The following is an 18654-nucleotide window of genomic DNA, read 5'->3' as shown; positions in this document are numbered from 1 at the left end:
ATGACATTTGATATGTATAAATTTGAATTTCATGCTCTGGAAACTAACAATATTATTTAAAAGATGAAAATATACCAGTCCCTCAAAGAGAGTTTGACAAAATTATGTTTAAAGAGGACCTTTCATTGAATTGTTTAATGTAGAGTGAGTACATCATCCAATTGGGGCTGCTACAGCAATTTCTTCTCTGCCCCTCCATCCCAAAGTTATGCCACCGGTAATAATTAGGCAAATTTTGTTATCAACCAACTAGGTGTATAATACAGAACTTTCTATATGGGCATTTTCTTTTTCTCCTCTATGATGCTGGCCAATGAAAATATGGCCACGCCCACAGTGAAGTTCTGTAGTATACGCCCAGTTGGGTTGAAGGAGAAATTTGCATCTTTATTACCGAAGAGGGGGTATAATTTAGTAATGTAGGCGCACAAAAGAAAAACACTGCTCCAGGATCAATGGTATAGAGCCAATTGAAGTAGGTACTCGGATGAAATAACAAAACCTGCTGACAAAATCTCTTTAAAAAGGAACTTCCAGAGGATTCTTTTAACTAAGTGCAGCATAATGTAAGAGCAGAGACCATAATGGCAGCCTGCTTTCTGAAACTTTTGCAAAATAGTGTTTTAATCAGTAGGAGATTATAGTAATAACTATAACAACTGGCAAACATATAGTCCTCATTTTTTATTAAAAACATTCCATGTTAGCAACTATATTCCTCCCCACTGATTGGCAGTTTTCTGCCTCATTCACAGTGTGTGGGTTAGACAGAGCTCATCATTGGGAGACTGGCAGAATTTAGATAAAACAGATCAAAACTATGGCAAGAAGCCTAATAAGTGACACAGCACTGCAATCAGAGTCTTTGACTCTACGTAAAGCTCATCTCAGATAGGAGAGCAAAAACTTATTGAAAGATTTCCTTTAAACAATTTAGCAAACAGGTTGCTATGGACAATATAGCATACTATAGTCTGGACATACTTTTTGGGAAAAAATAGCAAGACTGGCATTTAAGTTGCTTATTATTATATAGATTATTGCTTGTTATTACAGGGGTTGTGTAATCTTTCTTAAGGAGCATGCTCCTTCTCGGCCTCAAGGCTTCTTGCTTGCAAGGTGTGGTGTGCTCCTAAAGACAGTTTGAACCAACAGCATGGTCATGCCGCTCTTCTAAACTCTGCAATGCTACAGAGACAGCTTTACCTCTGCAGCATCAGGGGTGGACAGAGGAACTAAAGCATACAAACAGCCTTCAAGTATACTCTTCTTGTGGGGCAATACTAGATCCTAATATTTAGTGGGGCAGTGGACTACAGTCTGAAGAAGTTTACGCCAGAAGACAGTCTATAATGTCTGCAAAAAGAATGCAAACTGGACTAAGTACTCACATAGCAAATTTGATCTACTGAAGCCCCTGCTTTTTAGCCCACAATGAGGATACTGTATGGGTTGAATGTGCTGTGATATCTTGAGGGGTAGCAACCCCTGCAATATGATATGCTCTGAAACAGACAACTTCAGACACCTAGCCAGGGGTTTTTTCAAAGTTTTTTTTCCTTTTGTTCATGTCCTTTTATTTAACAAATTCGTTTGAGTGTTTCTGCCAGGGTTTAGTGGCCTCTAAGAGAATGACTGCTCTTCTGTCATTAACAGAATAGAACTATTCTTCATTCACAAAAAAAGAAGTACGGTACTATTTCCTGATTTGTGTGGCACCACCTTTGGGGTAATGCAGGTTCCAATCTGAGGACAATTCTATCATTCAAGTTTTCGAGGTAACATTCTTCTATAGAAAGAGCATGAATCTCACCCATTTTTCTGGCTGATATTATAGCTACTAAGAAATAAATCTTCAGGGAATTCTATTTTAGGTCACCTTGAACATCTTTTAGTCCACGGATGGTCTGCTATAGAAATTCCAAAAAAAACTGTTGAGAGCAGAAATTTCATCATTATAATATAGATGGAGATAGTCTTTCTTATCCCCCCTTGAAGTAAATTCAAAATATTTGGGGGTTGGAGGAGGAAGACCATACCAACTGGAAAACTTTTACAGGCCTTCCAATATTTGATCAGTGTTACCTTCCTCTTACTACACCATGTGCAGAATTATTAAGCAAGTTGTATTTTAGAGGATTCTTTTTGTTATTGAATAACAACTATGTTCTCAATCAATCCAAAAGACTCATAGATATCAAAGCTTAATATTTTTGGAAGATGGAGTGGGTTTTTTAGATTTGGCTATCTTAGGAGGATATCTGTGTGTGCAGGTAACTATTACAGTGCAGAATTATTAGGCAACTTAATAAAAAACAAATATATACCCATCTCACTTGTTTATTTTCAATTTTCACCAGGTAAACCAATAGAGCAACACAAAATTTAGAAATAAACATTTCTGACATTCAAAAACAAAACAAAAAAAATCAGTGACCAATATAGCCACCTTTCTTTACGATGACACTCAAAAGCCTTCCATCCATAGATTCTGTCAGTTGCTTGATCCGTTTACAATCAACATTGCATGCCGCAGCCACCATGGCCTCCCAGACACTGTTCCGAGAGGTGTACTGTTTTCACTCCCTGTAGATCTCACATTTTATGAGGGACCACAGGTTCTCTATGGGGTTCAGATCAGGTGAACAAGGGGGCCATGTCATTATTTTTTCTTCTTTTAGACCTTTACTGGCCAACCACGCTGTGGAGTATTTGGATGCATGTGATGGAGCATTATCCTGCAAGAAAATCATGTTTTTCTTGAACGATACCGACTTCTTCCTGTACCACTGCTTGAAGAAGGTGTCTTCCAGAAACTGCCAGAAGGTCTGGGAGTTGAGCTTCACTCCATCCTCAACCCGAAAAGGTCCCACAAGTTCATCTTTGATGATACCAGCCCATACCAGTACCCCACCTCCACCTTGTTGGCGTCTGAGTCGGAGTGGAGCTCTCTGCCCTTTAATGATCCAGCCTTGGGCCCATCCATCTGGCCAATCAAGAGTCGCTCTCATTTCATCGGTCCATAAAACCTTAGAAAAATCAGTCTTAAGATATTTCTTGGCCCAGTCTTGACATTTTATCTTATGTTTCTTGTTGAAAGGTGGTCGTTTTTCATCCTTCCTTAGCTTGGCCACGTCCCTGAGTATGTCACACCTTGAGCTTTTTGATACGCCAGTAACGTTGCAGCTCTGAAATATGGCAAAACTGGTGGCAAATGGCATCTAGGCAGCTTCATGCTTGATTTTCCTCAATTCATGGGCAGTTATTTTGCGCCTTTTTTATCAACACGCTTCTTGCGATCCTGTTGGGTATTTGCCATGAAACGCTTGATTGTTCAGTGATCATGCTTCAAAAGTTTGGCAATTTCAAGACTGCTGCATCCCTCTGCAAGACATCTCACAATTTTGGACTATTCAGAGTCCGTCAAATCTTTCTTCGGACCCATTTTGCCAAAGGAAAGGAAGTTGCCTAATAATTAAGCACACCTTATATAGGGTGTTGATGTCATTAGACCACACCCCTCCTCATTACAGAGATGCAAATCACCTGATTTACATTACTGGCAGTTGGGTTTCAAGCCTATACAGCTTGGAGTAGGACAACATGTAAAAAAAGGATGATGTGATCAAAATACTCATTTGCCTAATAATTCTGCACCCAGTGTATGTTGCAAAGTAGATACAATTGCATCTGATTTTCCCTTGAATTTTCATGATTTCCTTTTCAGGATCCACGCTGACAATTTTTTACTCTTGACTGCTGACATGTACTTGAGGGCAATGACACAAAAGATTCTCCTTCAGAGGAAGGATTAATGATTCTTCTAAGGTAAGCTCCTCTTGGGCCAATATGGAAGAATCATGATAACTCTGGCTGGACTCTCTTTGCTCATTTTAGTATTTCAAGAATCAAAGAAATTGAAAGGAAAGGAAGGCATATTTATATTCCACACTTGGAAAAGTACATCCACTCCCACTGGGTTGCCACTGATATTTAGGGAGAAAATAGTATGTACCGTATATACTTGAGTATAAGCCGACCTGAGTATAAGCCGAGGCACCCAATTTTACCACGGAAAACTGGGTAAGCTTATTGACTAGAGTATAAGCCGGGTATGTATTGTCCCCTCATCCTTTTCCTTCTATGTGTGGCTCCCTCCGTCCCGTCCTGGTATGTGGCTCCCCTGTCCTGTCCTGTGGTTCTCCCCATTTTCTCCTGCTTATGTGTGGCTCCCCCCATCGCTGTCCTGGTATGCGTGGCTCCCTCGTCCTGTCCTGGTATGTGGCTCCCCGTTTTGTCCTGGTATGTGTGGCTCTCCCTTCCTGTCCTGGTATGTGGCTCCCCCGTCCTGTACTGCTATGTGTGGCTCCCCCTTTTGAATGCATGGCTCCAGTCTTTGCATGCATGGCTCAAACACACCCGTTCCATCGTTGTATGCATGGCTCACGCTCTCCCCATCCTACTCACCCTCCTCGTGCAATCATTGCCTCTCCATCCCTGCACCTCCGATGTCCTGCCGCGGCAGCTCTCCTGTGCTGAGTGGTCACGTGGTACCGCTCATTAAGGTAATGAATATGCGGTCCACGCCTATGGGAGTGGAGATGCATGCATATTCATTACCTTAATGAGCAGTACTAGGTGACTGTTCAGCACAGGAAGAGCTGCCGGCGCCGGGACGGAGGTGCAGTGACGGCACAAGGAGGGTGAGTATGATGTCTTGGTAAGGATCGCTGGTACGTCGCTACATGGTAAGCTGTCAAACAGGCAGATCTAGTCAACGACACAGCAACAATACGGCGATCCATATAACGACCTTGGCGGTCGTTGGGACCTTGTCACACAGCAGCTATTCTGACGACTCAGACCTCGATATGCGTGCTTGCCTTTTTTACGCCCCTCTTCTGTTTGGTGGCCACTACTGCGCTATCACCACGTGGTTTGCTTCAGCGTCCCTGTCTGAGTTGCTAGTGCACTATTTATTCGTGAATCCACAGTCACTGATATGGGGACACACGATTAATATAACTGTACATGTTAAATGTTATGATTGCATATAATTGATAGCTGACCTATTAAAGGAAACACTACAAAGATCCTAATTTGAGACCAACAATCAGAGCTGAGGGGGCGTTGAAAAGACAAAGCAAAATCACGTCTGCGTCCAAGTTCTGAGTCGCCAACGAGGTCGCTTGTCGTTGTTATGGCATTAACCCCTTCACCCCCAAGGGTGGTTTGCACGTTCATGACCGAGCCAATTTTTACAATTCTGACCACTGTCCCTTTATGAGGTTATAACCCTGGAACGCTTCAACGGATCTAGGCGATGCTGAGATTGTTTTCTCGTGACATATTGTACTTCACTTTAGTGGTAAAAATTTTTCGCTATAACTTGCGTTTAGTTATGAAAAAAACAGAAATATGGCGAAAATTTTGAAAATTTTGCAGTTTTCAAACTTTGAATTTGTATGCCCTTAAAACAGAGAAATATGTGACACAAAATAGTTACTAAATAACATTTCCCACATGTCTACTTTACATCAGCACAATTTGGGAAACATTTTCTTTGTTAGGAAGTTATAAGGGTTAAAATTTGACCAGCGATTTCTAATTTTTACAACAAAACCATTTTTTTTTAGGGACCACCTCACATTTGAAGTCACTTTGAGGGGTCTATATGGCAGACAATACCCAAAAGTGACACCACTCTAAAAACTGCACCCCTGAAGCTACTCAAAACCACATTCAAGAAGATTATTAACCCTTCAGGTGCTTCACGGGAGCAGAAGCAACGTGGAAGGAAAAAATGAACATTTAACTTTTTAGTCACAAAAATAATATTTTAGCAACAATTTTTTTATTTTCCCAAGGGTAACAGGAGAAATTGGACCCCAAAAGTTGTCAAATTTGTCCTGAGTATGCTGATACCCAATATGTGGGGGGGAACCACTGTTTGGGCACATGGCAGGGCTCAGAAGGGAAGGAGCCCCGTTTGACTTTTTCAACCTAAAATTGGCTGGAATTGAGATCGGACGCCATGTCGCGTTTGACGAGCGTCTGATGTGCCTAAACAGTGGAAACCCCCCACAAGTAACCCCATTTTGGAAACTAGACCCCCTAAGGAACTTAACTTGATGTGTGGTGAGCACTTTGAACCCCCAAATGTTTCACTAAAGATTATAATGCCCAGGCGTGAAAATATAAAATCCTGTTTTGTTCCCACATAAATGATCATTTAGTCCCCAATTTTTAATTTTCCCAAGAGTAACAGGAGAAATTGGACCCCAAAAGTTGTTGTCCAATTTGTCCTGAGTACCCTGATACCCCACATGTGGGAGGAAACTACTGTTTGGGCACACGTCAGGGCTCGAAAGGGAAGTAATGACGTTTTGGAAAGCAGACTTTGAGGAATGGTCTGCGGGCGTCATGTTACATTTGCAGAGCCCTTGATGTTCCTAAACAGTAGAAACCCCCCACAAGTGACCCCATTTTGGAAACTAGACCCCCTAAGGAACTTATCTAGATGTGTGGTGAGCACTTTGAACCCCCAAGTGTTTCACTAAAGATTATAATGCCCAGGCGTGAAAATATAAAATCCTGTTTTGTTCCCACATAAATGATCATTTAGTCCCCAATTTTTAATTTTCACAAGAGTAACAGGAGAAATTGGACCCCAAAAGTTGTTGTCCAATTTGTCCTGAGTACCCTGATACCCCACATGTGGGAGAAAACTACTGTTTGGGCACACGTCAGGGCTCGAAAGGGAAGTAATGACGTTTTGGAAAGCAGAGTTTGATGGAATGGTCTGCGGGCGTCATGTTCCATTTGCAGAGCCCTTGTGTAACGTCCGTCTGCGGTTCTGGGCTGCAGCCAGACAACACCCCGAGAAACACTGATACCCTTTACCCCTATACAGGGATCTGGATTTACAGCAGAGCCCAGGAGGAGCTGTCTGAATATGAACAGTGACCAGAGCAGGACGGTCGTCAGAGAGGAATAAAAACGGGACCAAAAGCGTAGTCGGGAATCAGAGTCTTAACCGAGCGGACAGCAGAAGTACAAGAAACGGCAGACAATAGCAGAGTCAAATTCAGGCCAAGGTCAGAGTCAAAAACCAGGAGGGCAGCAGAGGTACAGAATCGTTAGGCAGTAGCAGAGTCAGAATATCCAGGCCAAAGTCAAAAACCGGGAGAATAGCAGAAGTACAAAATCGTCAGGCAATAGAGGGGTCAGGAATCCAGGCCAAGGTCAGCGTCAGTAATCAGGAGAAATGCAAGGTACAAAAACGGCAGGCAACAGAGTAGTCAGAAGTTCAGGCTGAGGTCGGAGTTAACGATAGGCAATCACAAGTAACACGTAGGGGAACTAAGAATATATCCGGCGGCTTGCAAGACCAGTCCCAAGGTATTTGAGGGATCAGGTCGTCCCTCACAGGCTCCCGGGCTGGTGATGTCATCAGGACCGCCCCCAGGACCAGACCAGATGATGATGCACCAGCCCCATCATGACTGACAGAGGAGCGGAGTCTGCGTCCAGTAGACGCCTGCGCAGAAGCCCTTTCATTGTTGCCGCCCTCACTCGGGCGCGAGCCACAGCGCCTCCTAGTGGTTGAGGGCGGAACAGCAGGCCCCGAGATCGACGACGACATGTCAGTCCGGCGTCTCCTGGTGGCCGAGGCCTGGACAGCAGGCCCCGAGCCCGAGGGCGGCGTGACAGTCCGTCGCCTCCTAGTGGCTGAGGGCGGAACAGCGGGCCCCGAGTCTGACGGCGACGTGACAGTACCCCCCTCTCCAGGAGGGGCCTCCGGACCCTCAAAACCCGGTTTGTCAGGGTGAAGGAGATGAAATCTCCTAATTAATGCTTTGGCATGGATGTTCCTTGCGGGGACCCAGGACCTCTCCTCCGGGCCGTAGCCCTTCCAGTGTATAAGATACTGTATGGAGTCTCTCACAAGGCGGGAGTCAAGGATACCCTGGACTTCATACTCCAAGGACCCTCCGACCGAAACAGGAGGAGGAGGGGACTGGACAGGGTGAATTGGGGAGCGATACAGTTTGAGGAGAGACTTGTGGAACACGTTAGGTAATTTAAATGACTGCGGAAGTTTCAAACGGAAGGCTACCGGATTAACTACTTCTATAATTTCATATGGGCCGATAAATCTGGGACCCAGTTTGGCAGACGGTACTTTCAGTTTGATGTTTTTAGTCGAAAGCCAAACCTTGTCCCCAACCCCCAAGTGTGGCCCCTTGGACCGTCGTTTGTTTGCAGCTGAAGCCTGTCTAACTTGAGCCCCTTTCGTATTTACTTCAGACCATATTGTTTTCAAGCGATGTATGTTTTTCTCTACCCCAGGGAGCTCCGACATCCTAGCCGAGAACGACCCAAAGCGCGGATGCAATCCAAGGTTACAAAAAAAAGGGGTAGTTTTAATGGAGTCCTGGTAGCGATTATTTAAGGCAAACTCAGCCAATGGCAGATGTTCTACCCAGTCGGACTGGTGTCCTGACACGTAACAACGGAGGTATTGCTCCAGAGCTTGATTAGCACGTTCGGTTTGCCCATTTGTTTCGGGGTGGTAGGCCGAGGAGAAGGATAACTCAACACCGATGCGTTTACAGAACGCCCTCCAGAATTTTGAGACGAACTGGGTACCTCTGTCGGACACAATATTTGACGGAACACCATGAAGACGTACAATGTGCACAAGGAACAATTTGCTCAAGGTTTCGGAGTTAGGTAAGCCAGACAGGGGAATAAAATGGCACTGTTTGCTGAACCTGTCTACCACCACCCAGATACATGTTTTCCCATCTGAGGTCGGCAGGTCTGTGATGAAGTCCATGGAGATGTGGGTCCATGGACTCTCAGGGGTGGGCAAGGACTGAAGCCAGCCAGCAGGGCGATTATGGGTGGATTTGGCGCGGGCACAGACTTCACATGCTGAAACATAGTTCTTACAGTCCTTGACCACCGTCGGCCACCAAAAGTTCCTAGTTACCAACCTGGTGGTATTGTTGAGCCCAGGATGACCTGCCAGAACAGAGTCATGTGACTCTTTAAGAACTTGAAGGCGAAAGGAATTCGGAACAAACAATTTTTTGGGGGGTGTAGTGTCAGGAGCTCGTTCTGGAGACCTACGGATCTCCTCCAGAAGGTCCAAGGAAACTGCCGACACAACGATCCCATTGGCTTATATCGGAACGGGTTCACAGTCTTCGGCTTGTGTGGGGCAAAAACTGCGAGAGAGGGCATCGGCCCTCACATTTTTCGTGCCAGGGCGAAAGGTGATTAAAAAAAAAAAAAAAATCGAACCTTGAAAAGAACAAGGCCCACCTGGCCTGCCTGGAATTCAGTCTTTTAGCTGACTCCAGGTAGGTCAGGTTTTTGTGGTCTGTAATGACGGTGACCTTGTGTTTGGCGCCTTCGAGAAAGTGACGCCATTCCTCGAAGGCCCATTTGATTGCTAGTAATTCCCGATTCCCAATATCATAGTTCTTCTCTGTGGCAGAGAACTTTCGGGAAAAAAAAGCACATGGGCGCAGCTGAGTGAGGGCTGCAGTGCCTTGCGATAGCACTGCTCCCACTCCGACTTCGGAGGCATCCACCTCCACAATAAATGGGCGGTCTAAGTCAGGTTGTACTAAAACCGGGTTGGCCACAAAGCATTCTTTTAACGTAGAAAATGCTTGAATGGCCTCGGGATTCCAGTTGGTCACGTCCGCCCCCTTTCGGGTTAGATCCGTGAGTGGCTTGGCAATCTCAGAAAAACTCTTGATATACTTACGGTAGTAATTGGCAAATCCCAAAAATCGCTGCAATGCTTTCAGCGATTTGGGTTGCACCCACTCCTTAATAGGTTGGATCTTGGCAGGATCCATGCGGAACCCCCTGCCTGAGACCATGTACCCCAAAAATTGTACCTCCTCAGCGAAAAAGACACATTTCTCCAACTTAGCAAACAAGGAGTTCTCCCGTAGTCTCTGCAGTACTGAACGGACGTGTTGAGCATGCGTCACAGGGTCAGTGGAGTAAATCAAAATATCATCCAAGTACACAACGACATACACACCACAGATGTCCCTGAAAATATCGTTAACAAAGTGCTGAAACACTGCAGGAGCATTGCTGAGTCCGAAAGGCATTACTAGGTACTCAAAGTGACCAAGAGGTGTATTAAACGCTGTCTTCCACTCATCGCCGTCTCTTATGCGGATTAGATTGTATGCCCCCCGGAGGTCAAGTTTAGTAAACCAACGGGCTCCAATTAGCTGATTAAAAAGATCAGGGATGAGTGGAAGCGGGTACTGGTTCTTTATAGTGATTGCGTTTAATTCCCGGTAGTCAATGCAGGGTCTGAGACCACCATCTTTCTTCTCTACAAAGAAGAACCCAGCTCCAACTGGTGAAATAGATGTCTAATGAACCCCTTTCTTAAGCTATCCGCTATGTACTCATTCATGGCCTGACGCTCTGGACCAGAGAGATTAAATATTCTCCCTTTTGGAAGACGGGCATCTGGAATTAGGTTTATAGGACAATCATACTCTCTGTGGGGCGGTAGTTTCTCAGACTCTATAACGGAAAAGACATCTCCATAATCCCTGAGAGCAAACGGTATGAAGGGGTGTTTTTTTAGCTTGGTTTGATTTACTGCTACAGACATGCAATTATCCTGGCATTGCGAACTCCAGCGCACCACATCACCCAGGTGCCAGTCAATGACAGGGTTATGTTGACGTAGCCACGGCATTCCCAAAATGACTGCAGAAGATAGATTGTCCAACACAAAAAAGGAAATAAGCTCAGTATGTAGTGCTCCTACTGACATAGTTATCTTAGCAGTAACAAATTTAACCCCCTCCTGAATAATGGATGTGCCATTAATAGCAGTGGTTTTAATTGGAATATTAAGTTTTAGTAATGGTACACCCAGATCCGTAGCAGTCATAGAATCCATAAAATTGCCTTCAGACCCACTATCCACATACGCATTTAAACAGAGAGTTTTCTGACCAAATAAAACTGAGATAGGTAATAAAACTTTCGCCAAATCTGCGGGCAATACCTGAGCCTCTGGACAACCATAGCCAGAGTGGTTGCCCAGAGGGCGACGTCCCAGGAGCATGGATCTCTGACGTATAGCTCTCTCCCTGAAGATTCCAGACTGCAGCATGCTTGTGCAGGAGAATGAGAGAGATCTTCCAAGCAGTGCAGTGCAACAGGTGTTCAGGCCAACAATCAGCTCAGTCAGGAGAAAGAAAAAAAAAAAGTTCAGGGAAACTGCTTTTATATATGTTAGGAGTATACACAAAAAGCAGTTTTATTTTGTCGGGCCGGATATAATGTAACGTCCGTCTGTGGTTCTGGGCTGCAGCCAGACAACACCCCGAGAAACACTGATACCCTTTACCCCTATACAGGGATCTGGATTTACAGCAGAGCCCAGGAGGAGCTGTCTGAATATGAACAGTGACCAGAGCAGGACGGTCGTCAGAGAGGAATAAAAACGGGACCAAAAGCGTAGTCGGGAATCAGAGTCTTAACCGAGCGGACAGCAGAAGTACAAGAAACGGCAGACAATAGCAGAGTCAAATTCAGGCCAAGGTCAGAGTCAAAAACCAGGAGGGCAGCAGAGGTACAGAATCGTTAGGCAGTAGCAGAGTCAGAATATCCAGGCCAAAGTCAAAAACCAGGAGAATAGCAGAAGTACAAAATCGTCAGGCAATAGAGGGGTCAGGAATCCAGGCCAAGGTCAGCGTCAGTAATCAGGAGAAATGCAAGGTACAAAAACGGCAGGCAACAGAGTAGTCAGAAGTTCAGGCTGAGGTCGGAGTTAACGATAGGCAATCACAAGTAACACATAGGGGAACTAAGAATATATCCGGCGGCTTGCAAGACCAGTCCCAAGGTATTTGAGGGATCAGGTCGTCCCTCACAGGCTCCCGGGCTGGTGATGTCATCAGGACCGCCCCCAGGACCAGACCAGATGATGATGCACCAGCCCCATCATGACTGACAGAGGAGCGGAGTCTGCGTCCAGTAGACGCCTGCGCAGAAGCCCTTTCATTGTTGCCGCCCTCACTCGGGCGCGAGCCACAGCGCCTCCTAGTGGTTGAGGGCGGAACAGCAGGCCCCGAGATCGACGACGACATGTCAGTCCGGCGTCTCCTGGTGGCCGAGGCCTGGACAGCAGGCCCCGAGCCCGAGGGCGGCGTGACAGTCCGTCGCCTCCTAGTGGCTGAGGGCGGAACAGCGGGCCCCGAGTCTGACGGCGACGTGACACCTTGATGTTCCTAAACAGTAGAAACCCCCACAAGTGACCCCATTTTGGAAACTAGACCCCCTAAGGAACTTATCTAGATGTGTGGTGAGCACTTTGCACACCCAAGTGTTTCACTAAAGATTATAATGCCCAGGCGTGAAAATATAAAATCCTGTTTTGTTCCCACATAAATGATCATTTAGTCCCCAATTTTTAATTTTCCCAAGAGTAACAGGAGAAATTGGACCCCAAAAGTTGTTGTCCAATTTGTCCTGAGTACCATGATACCCCACATGTGGGAGAAAACTACTGTTTGGGCACACGTCAGGGCTCGAAAGGGAAGTAATGACGTTTTGGAAAGCAGACTTTGATGGAATGGTCTGCGGGCGTCATGTTCCATTTGCAAAGCCCTTGATGTTCCTAAACAGTAGAAACCCCCCATAAGTGACCCCATTTTGGAAACTAGACCCCCTAAGGAACTTATCTAGATGTGTGGTGAGCACTTTGAACCCCCAAGTGTTTCACTAAAGATTATAATGCCCAGGCGTGAAAATATAAAATCCTGTTTTGTTCCCACATAAATGATCATTTAGTCCCCAATTTTTAATTTTCCCAAGAGTAACAGGAGAAATTGGACCCCAAAAGTCATTGTCCAATTTGTCCTGGGTACTCTGGTACCCGACATGTGGGAAAAAACTGTTTAGGCACACGTCGGGGCTCGAAAGGGAAGTAGTGTTGTTTTGGAATGCAGACTTTGATGGTCTGCTGGCGTCATGTTCCATTTGCAGAGTCCCTGATGTGCCTAAACAGGAAAAAAAACCCACATATGACATCATTTTGGATACTAGACCCCCAAAGAACAAATCTAGATGTGCCCCCAACTAATCTAATGTAAATTAGTAGTGCATGGAGGTGTGGTACAATTTGAAGCAATCCTTCATGCACAGGCCCGGTTTTTCGGGGCAGGTGTCGCATTGATAAGTGGTGTCCCTGCGTATTCCTTTTTTGTAACACACTCGACACCTTTTTTGCGGCTTACCTTTTCTTGGGGTTGGCGGGACCACCCCCGGAAAATGCTGACCTGGGACAATACGAGCACCTTCAGTACCTGAAGTACTGGGGCCCGCTCCTTCCTGAGCGCCAAACATCAGGGCCTTAATCACTACCTCCTGGAAATGAAGGTACGCCGTATCGCTGGGGCATGCACATTGTGACAGCAGGAATGCGTTGAGCATTGCCATTTGGACGATGTGCACGGCCAGCTTTTTGTACCACGCCTTGGCCTTCCTCAATGCATTGTACGGTTGGAGGAGTTGATCGGAGAGATCAACTCCCCCCATGTTTTTGTTGTACCCCACTACGTCGGTTTGCGGACCTGTGTAGAGGTAACCCGTACAGTGCAGAGGGTACTGCCATCACCGTGTATGGTGGTCAAGAGATGGACATCTCTCTTGTCCTTGACCACCAGCAGGTGGTCGCTACATTGGGCTCTGCTCTCACCTTTTCGGAGCATCTGCCCAAGTAGCGTCTTCGGGAGGCCTCTCTGATTTTTGCGAACAGTACCGCAGGCTGCGGTACGTCGCTCAGAGAGGGATTTGTAGAGTGGGATGCTGGTATAAAAGTTATCAGTGTAGAGGTGATAACCTTTATCCAGCAGTGGGTGACCCAAATCCCACACAATTTTCCCACTCACTCCCAGGAAAGGAGGACACTCTTGGGTTCAATCCGGGTGTCCTTCCCTTCGTAAACTCTAAACTTGTGGATGTACCCTGAGGTACTCTCACATAACTTATAGAGTTTGATTCCGTACCTGGCCCTCTTACTGGGCAGGTATTGACGGAATCGCAGCCTTCCCTTGAAGTGAACCAAGGACTCATCCACGCAGATGTCCCTTTGGGGCACGTACACTTCAGCAAACTTTTTGTTGAAGTGTTCGATGACCTGCCGAACTTTGAACAGACGGTCAAAGTTGGGGTCATCTTGTGCGGGACACTCTGCATTATCAGTATAATGCAGAAACTTGTGGATGGCCTCAAAACGCGTCCGGGCCATGACCATTCGGAACACTGAAGTGTTGTATAAAATATCAACACTCCAATATTGCCGAATTTCCGGCTTCTTCAGTATCCCCATATGGAGGACCAGGCCCCAAAACTGCGTCATTTCAACTGCGTCTACAGGAGACCAGTTTGAAAATGTTGAACGCGGGTTTTGCTCCAAAAATTGACGAGCGTACAAATTAGTTTGCTCCACCATGAGGTTAACAAAATCCTCAGAGAAAAAGACTTTGAAAAAGTCAATTTCTGTGAGGCCGGTGGTGTCAAACTTGATTCCTGATTCTGCCACAAAATCAGGAATCAGTGGCTCGTAATTTTCGGGGGGCGAGATCCATACGGGGAGCACTGGGTCAGCTGCGGGCATGGTGGGCGCTGCCTCATCTTCTGTCCTGGAGCGTCTGCGTGGCGGTTCCGCAGGACCCGAGGAGGAAGATGAGGAGGGGGAAGAGGAAGAAGAAGAGGATGAAGAATCCGAAAAATAAATAAAAGTCGGATCGCCATCCAAATCACTATCAGTGTCGGAGGCAAGTAAAGCATATGCCTCCTCCACTGAATAGCGCTGTTGGGATGAATTTGATGACATTTTTGTGTAAATATGGTGCTTGGGTGTACACTTTATTGAAAACTGTATGTGTACGTGAGGGGGGGAGTGATTGGTGTAAACTTTCTGTAAAGAAAAAGCTGTGGAAAAAAGTGTAAAACAGCAGGCCCTAGCTGATAAGTGTCACTTATCAAAACTAGGCTGCTGGATGTGCGCACGGGGTGGCGCAAGGGGGGTGGAGAAAAAAAAGGAAAACGGCAGGCACAAACTCTGATAAGTGAACTGTGTCACTTATCCAAGTTTCGCAGCTGCGGGATGTGTGTACGGAGGGGCTAAGGAAAAAAAGCGAGCTCGAGTGTTGATCGGTGAACTGTGTCACCAATCAACGCTCGGCGGCTGCGCACGGAGGTGGGGGATGGGGGGATTGGGGTGGATGAAGAGAGATTGGGCAGGGATCAACAGTTAGGGTTGTAGTTAGGTGGCACAAAGGGGGGTGAAAAAATTGAAAAACGGCAGGCACCATCTTGGATAAGTGACGTGTGTCACTTATCCAACTTTTGCGGCTGCGGGATGGGTGTACGGAAGTGGCGCAAAGGGGGCTAAGGAAAAAAAAGCGAGCTCGAGTGTTGATCGGTGAACTGCGTCACCGATCAACGCTCGCCGGCTGCGCACGGAAGTGGCGAAAAAGTGGGGTGGAGGGGGGTAAAAGGGGGGTGAAGGGGGTAAGAGGGGGGGTGGAGGGGGGGATGGGGTGATGAAGATAGATTGGGGGGGTGAAGATAGATTGGGCAGGGGATCAGGGATCAATTAGCACTTACAGTTGTAGTTTTCTTTCTTCTTTCTTCTGCAGGGATTGTGATGCTACAAGCTGTGGCACCACAATACCCAGCACAGGAGCTCTTGCTGCGTCCGACCTCTCTGCAGGAATCCTCAGCTAGAGTGAGGACCCCTGCAGACAGGTCAGAGGCAGGTCAGGGGGCAGGTCATAGAGCGGTCACATCGCTGCTGTGACCTGTCATTGGTGGGATCGAATGATTACATCGATCCCACCAATCCCTGATCTGCCTGGTGAACATGGCAACTGCCTAGAATCGGAGCTCACAGCTCCGATTACTAGGCAGGTCATGCCCAGGTCACCAGCAGTGCACAGAGGGGTCACATGGTGACCGCAGCTGTGCCCTGTGGTTGGCGCGATCGCCGATCTAATCGATCGCGCCAACCAACTCCTGCAGGCCCTGCTGGGCCTGCATCAGGCTCCAGCCTAGGATCGGTGCTAATATAGCACCGATCCTGGCCGGTACTGGCAGGGCACAGCGGCGATATAGCGCCGCTGTGCACTGCGATTGGCGCGATCGATCAGATCGGCGATCGCCCCAATCCAGGTGCTTTTTGCCGGTGCCTGGCATTGCCAGGCACCGACTCTAGGATTGAGTACATCAGTATACGATCCCAGCCTAGGACATCATTGTTTAAGCCAAGCTGATTGGCTGAAACAATGAGAAACGCTGCGATTGGCTGTTCAGAATTGAACAGCCAATCACAGCGCTCTGGATGCCGGGGGGGCGGGATCGCAGCCCGGGATGCCGACGCCATCTTTTGTAAGGTGAGATGGCTTCGGAATTTTAATGCGATCACCGCAACTTTAGTCGCGGTATCGCATTAAAGGGCCCGACGTACTATCCCGTCCACGGTCATACGGGCCCGGGTACCGTGGATGGGATAGTATGTCGGATGTCAGGAAGGGGTTAAACACAGCGATGCATGCTGGCCAGCGGGACACCAACGATCAAAAAATGGCCTAGGACATTCGAGCACGATCAGTGATATTGCAGCAGGGGGCCGGTCGCCGCTATGTGTCACACGTAGCGAGATCGCTGGTGAGGTCGCTGTTGCGTCACAAAACCTGTGATGTTTCAGTGATCTCGCTAACGATCTCGCTATGTGTGAAGTACCCCTAAATCTTGATGACTCAGATAGTCTGCTGATTGCTTGTTTGAACATTTCAAGTGTGGCTGAGACTGATAAAATGTAGGGAATATACTTCAGTAATATGGTCTCAAATTGACCAAGGAGAATCATTGGATGTCATTTATCTCGACTTCTCTAAAGCATTTGACACTGTCCCACATAAAAGATTGGTAAGTAAGATGAACTTGGGCTAGGGGAAAATGTGTGTAAATAGGTAGGTAGCTGGCTTAGTGATAGAAAACAAAGAGTGGTTATTAATGGTGCATACCCAGATTGGGCCAGGGTTACTAGTGGGGTACCACAGGGTTCTGTATTGGGCCCCCTACTATTTATTTAATATATTTATTAATGATCTAGTGGATGGCTTACACAGTAAAATATCAGCATTTGCAGATGATACAAAACTATGTAAGGTAGTTAACCCAAAGAGGACAGTTTGCAACTACAGACACATTTGAGTAAATTGGAGAATTGGACTGAAAAATGGCAAATGAGGTTTAACACAGATAAGTGTAAGGTTATGCACATGGGAAGGAGAAACAGATGCTACAATTACTTACTAAATGGGAAACTGCTGGGGAAATCAGACATTGAAAAAGACTTAGGCATCTTAGTCAATAAGAAGCTAAATTGGAGTGCCCAGTGTCAGGCAGCTGCCACCAAAGCAAATAGGATCATGGGATGCATTAGAAGAGGTCTGGGGACATGAGATGAAAACATAATTTTCCCTCTGTACAAATCACTCGTCAGACCACACTTGGAGTATTGTGTGCAATTTTGGACGCTTGTGCTCAAGAAAGACATTACTGAACTTGAAAGGGTTCAAAGGCGGGCTACTAAAATGATAAATGGAGTTGGTTCACTACAATACCCAGAAAGGTTATCAAAATTAGGTCTATTTACTCTAGAAAAGAGAAGACTTAGGGAGACCTAATATATATGTACAAGTATATCAGAGGGCAATACAGAGATCTCTCCAATGAACTGTTTGTACCAAGGACTGTGACAAGAACAAAGGGGCATTCTCTTCGTTTGGAGGAAAGACAATTTCTGCACCAGCATAGAAGAGGGTTCTTCATGGTAAGAGCAGTGAGGCTCTGGAGTTTTCTTCCTGAGGAAGTGGTGACGGCCAACTCACTGAATGAATTTAAGAAAGGAATGGATGCCTGTTGTGAACTCATTTTCTGCTCCTCCTTCCGTTCTCCCTCTGGTGGTGACAGGAGGTAGTGAGGTTGGTTTAATTGGTAGTGATCTGCCACCTGATGAGGAGGATAACGATTGGATCTCTGGAGTATCAGACTGGATATAAGACAGCCGACGCCATATCCTGGTGCTGGTGACTCAGTCTGCTTCTCAGGTCTTGGACTTCAGCTCTGTTCCAGTCTTCTCAAGTTAAGTTTGTTTTTGCTATTGTTCACACTTGTTCTTGTTCGTCAATTCAGTTTTTTGTAGTCAGCCAGCCCCTGCTGGGGTTGTGCTGAATTTCCACTCCTATTTATCTGTATTTGCCTTTTGGTCCCTTATTAGATTGGCCTCTTTTTGCTCTGTCTCAGAATATTTCAGAGTGCTGATATAGTGGTAGTGACTTCAGGGTTAATTTTGCTATCAGAAGTGTTGGACTTTATTTTGGTAGGGTTTTTGGCAGATTGCAGACAGTGTCTTTCCTTTCCTGTCCTTTCTAGTTAGTCGGGCCCCATCGTTTGCTCAGCCTATTTTTCTGCCTTTGTTTGTGCTTTTATCTTGTTTCACCGTCAATACATGTGGGGGGCTGTCTTTACTTTGGGGTCTGCTCTGGGGCAGTTAGTTTTCCTCTTTTCCTGCTTTAG

At 46.3% G+C, this 18654-nt stretch overlaps 1 protein-coding gene across 2 annotated transcripts in view; it reads right to left on the bottom strand.

Annotated features, from left to right (window-relative positions):
- FOXO6 (forkhead box O6) overlaps window positions 1-18654 on the bottom strand; it is a 235677-nt gene that overhangs the window by 10043 nt on the left and 206980 nt on the right. The window contains exon 1 of one of the 2 annotated variants that reach the window (XM_073564166.1): window positions 11066-11233. The exons of the other annotated variant lie outside the window; for it this stretch is intronic. Coding sequence (XP_073420267.1) covers window positions 11066-11173 — 108 coding nt within the window. The 5' untranslated portion in view covers window positions 11174-11233. Of the gene's footprint in view, window positions 1-11065; window positions 11234-18654 lie in introns of those variants that run through there. 2 annotated transcript variants of the gene reach the window in all.

The sequence above is a fragment of the Dendrobates tinctorius genome, unplaced genomic scaffold (assembly GCF_039654945.1).
Source record: "Dendrobates tinctorius isolate UK_male_01 unplaced genomic scaffold, ASM3965494v1 ptg000015l, whole genome shotgun sequence".
Classification (NCBI taxonomy): Eukaryota; Metazoa; Chordata; class Amphibia; order Anura; family Dendrobatidae; genus Dendrobates; species Dendrobates tinctorius.
This window is presented reverse-complemented; position numbering and strand designations above follow the sequence as displayed.